This window comes from Rutidosis leptorrhynchoides, unplaced genomic scaffold, assembly GCF_046630445.1.
Source record: "Rutidosis leptorrhynchoides isolate AG116_Rl617_1_P2 unplaced genomic scaffold, CSIRO_AGI_Rlap_v1 contig58, whole genome shotgun sequence".
NCBI classification, from domain to species: Eukaryota; Viridiplantae; Streptophyta; class Magnoliopsida; order Asterales; family Asteraceae; genus Rutidosis; species Rutidosis leptorrhynchoides.
Window position 1 is genome coordinate 59 of NW_027266801.1, and position 2978 is coordinate 3036.

The 2978-nt window shown below is 33.7% G+C and overlaps 1 protein-coding gene across 1 annotated transcript; it reads right to left on the reverse strand.

Moving 5' to 3' along the window:
- Window positions 1-225: 225 nt before the first annotated feature.
- LOC139884639 (probable pectinesterase 53) lies at window positions 226-2344 on the reverse strand (the record flags this gene model as incomplete). The annotated part of the gene is made up of 4 exons (XM_071868648.1): window positions 2013-2344; window positions 1074-1263; window positions 586-792; window positions 226-461 (listed from the first exon to the last, which is right to left on the reverse strand). Coding segments are annotated over exons 1-4 (965 nt in total), but the record flags the coding sequence as incomplete, so codon positions are not given.
- Window positions 2345-2978: the final 634 nt, after the last annotated feature.

Sequence of the window (2978 nt, forward strand, 5' to 3'; positions counted from 1 at the left end):
ATTACAATTGCAGATTTCGTATGAATGAATCACTAAATTATCACTGCGATCATCTCAAAAACGTGTGAGTTTGTTTACTAACAATTTTCATTTTTGTTTCTATAAAAGCCTTCCGTATCCGAAAACTTCAAATAATAGAATAATTCACTTTCAATGAATCTAAAAAACGTCATCTAGAGGTAGTAATGTTTCGTGCTAGCTAGAAAGATGGAATTATGTACTTACCCTTCACGGTTAGGGTCACCCCAATTATACCAGCCTTTGGGGATGATAATGTCGTCCATGTAAGTATAGGCAAAGACGACTCTAGATAAGGGACCCCAAGCCCTTCCCAAGTAGAGACCTCCTGAACCAGTTACCTTGCAATTCAAGAAAGAGAATCCTGTGTCTTCTAACTTACTACTCCTTCCTTGTGCCGTCACTGCCCCTATCTTTGATGCTATCGCATGCACCAAACAACCCTATACATATATGCCATTACTAAAATCAAATACTACAATTAATTCATTGTCATTTTACAGGATAGAAAATGTTTCCTAACATTCACATAATTAACAATTAAGTTTATGGCAAATTTGTAGGTACCTCAAAAAGTGAAAGGCCGTTTCCAAAGATAAAATCTACAGAACCTTCAATGTAACAATCCTTATAATAATGTCTGCCGAAATGATCATAAAGAGTGTCTTGTGCGCCCAAGAACTTGCAGCCCAAGAAAGCTGCCGTATCAGCGGATACCCTGAATGCCACTGCTTGTTTTCCTACAGCTCCTGGTTCTGGAACTGGTGCTGTATTCTGAGACAACGAAAAATCACAAATACATTTATCGTCTTTTCACGTGGATTCTTTCTGTCTGTTATATGGTCAAACCTTTGGACAATTTAAGAATGAAAATGATACGTTTCTTGTGCCTTTCGGACTAAATGGAAAATCGATCAGAAAAAAAAAAAAAAATTGATTTAGAACATCCACAATAAGACCAAGACATTATTATGTCAAGCCAACTTGAATACATCATTGTTATACCTTACTATGAAGTTAATTTTTGCCATAAAAAAAGAAAAAAAGTTTAATACCTGGAATGTAATATTTTTGGCAATAAAGTAAGGAGAATCCACTGAAAAAGTGGCAGAGCCTTTGGTACCTAATGGTAAACCCCTTGGGCCAGGAGTTGTTGCTGTGTCATTCCATTGAACAATTGTTTTATCGGCTCCGTCACCTTCAATTGTTATAAAAGATTTCATTGCAGGTATGTTGACCTTCTCTCTAACAAAAAATAAAATAAATAATAATAATAATAATAATAAACCCAATTTCAATTTTCATCCATTTTATTGATCTAAGAAAAAACATTTAATAATAAAAATAATGTATTACACCAAATAGTAGAGAATTGTAATGAGCAAGTAACCATAAAACAATGACAGATTGAATGAAGACAAAACTCTCGAATCCATTTTGGTAAAAAAAGAAAAGGAAAAACAATTAGTAATTCAATTTGGGACCCAGGAATTACATAAAGACAATAGTTTGACGCATGTTATTTTAGGGACATGCATGTGCTAGGGGAGGGCTGAATTAGACATTGTCGACTGAAAGCGATACGACCCAGTCGAATCGAAATGTTTTGATTGATTAAAGAGGCAATATCGACCAAACAAACTAAAACTGTTTAATCTTAAATCTCAGACAAATATCGATTGAAATCGGCTTCATCAAACATAATCGAATTGGTTAACTCGGTTACTTGCAAATAATTTTGACCGATGATGAAGACAATTGTCAAAAAATGGACCAGTTTTGACCCGTGACTTTTGACTTTTTAATTTTTAAGTCACTTTTGACATTTTCTAGAAAATTCCAATTTATGCAATGTATATATGATAGTTACGCCAATAAAAACTTGAGAGTTTTACTACACATAACATAAGAACCTGACTACGAAACAACCTGCGTTTTCGTAGCCCACTTTCGCATTTTTATAAAAAGAACTTGATATAGATGCAAGAACTCACGTATAAACACCTGCATTGATCTTGATCACAACTCTGATAAGATTGACATCAGGGAGAGAATCAATGGCTTCTTGAATTGTAGTAAAGTCTCCGAGATCAGGATTTTTGTCCACGGTGAGGGCCAATGAAGGGAATAGCTTATTTTTTGCAGCCTTGAAAACAGAATGCCTTAAGCTGCCAACAAATTTGACCCAAATCATGAATTGTTGTTCTGCAAGTTGAGACCTGGTCACATTAATTGCTTCTTGTTGCTTCATCATTATAGATTTCGCTTGCCTTAAATTCAGAAGAGTTATGACGAAAATGCAGAGTAAAGCTTGAAACTTTGACATGAATTTGAGACAATCAGAGGAATTTACTTGAAGGTTTGAATTTTATTGATTGCTAAAAGGCTTTTATATATGAAATTGAGGGAAGACTAAGAGAGATACTTTTTTTTTTAAAGTTCTAAGAGAGATACTTGGTGACAGAGTTTTGGGTGGAAAATCAAATGACAGATAGTGAGAGGTCACGGGAGAGAAGGCAAAACAATCTAGGCCACAAGACTATATATGTTGCACTTTTTGTTTATGAAAAAGATTGGTTGGTTCTTTTTGTTGTTGTAGTTGTTGATTTGCCTGTGAGTGTGTTCTTCTCCTATTCCACTTTGAAAGGTTAGGTTTTTGTGCTACCTTCATCTTTCGGTTCAGATCATCTTAACTAAGCAAGTCAACAGTCAAGGTCTAACTATTTATTTATTTATTTATTTTCTTTTTTTTTTTATGTATGTCTAACTATTCTTATGATTTTCTCTTTTAAAAAGTATGGATTTTTTATATGATTGCTAAAAATATTACTAGTATTGGATATAGTCAATAGTCAAATCTTACAATACCTTAAATTTACTAGCATTGTATTTATGTACCATTGTTCGATACTAAGTTAATAAATTTCTAATCATGATTGTAGCAAGTAATCATGACTTTG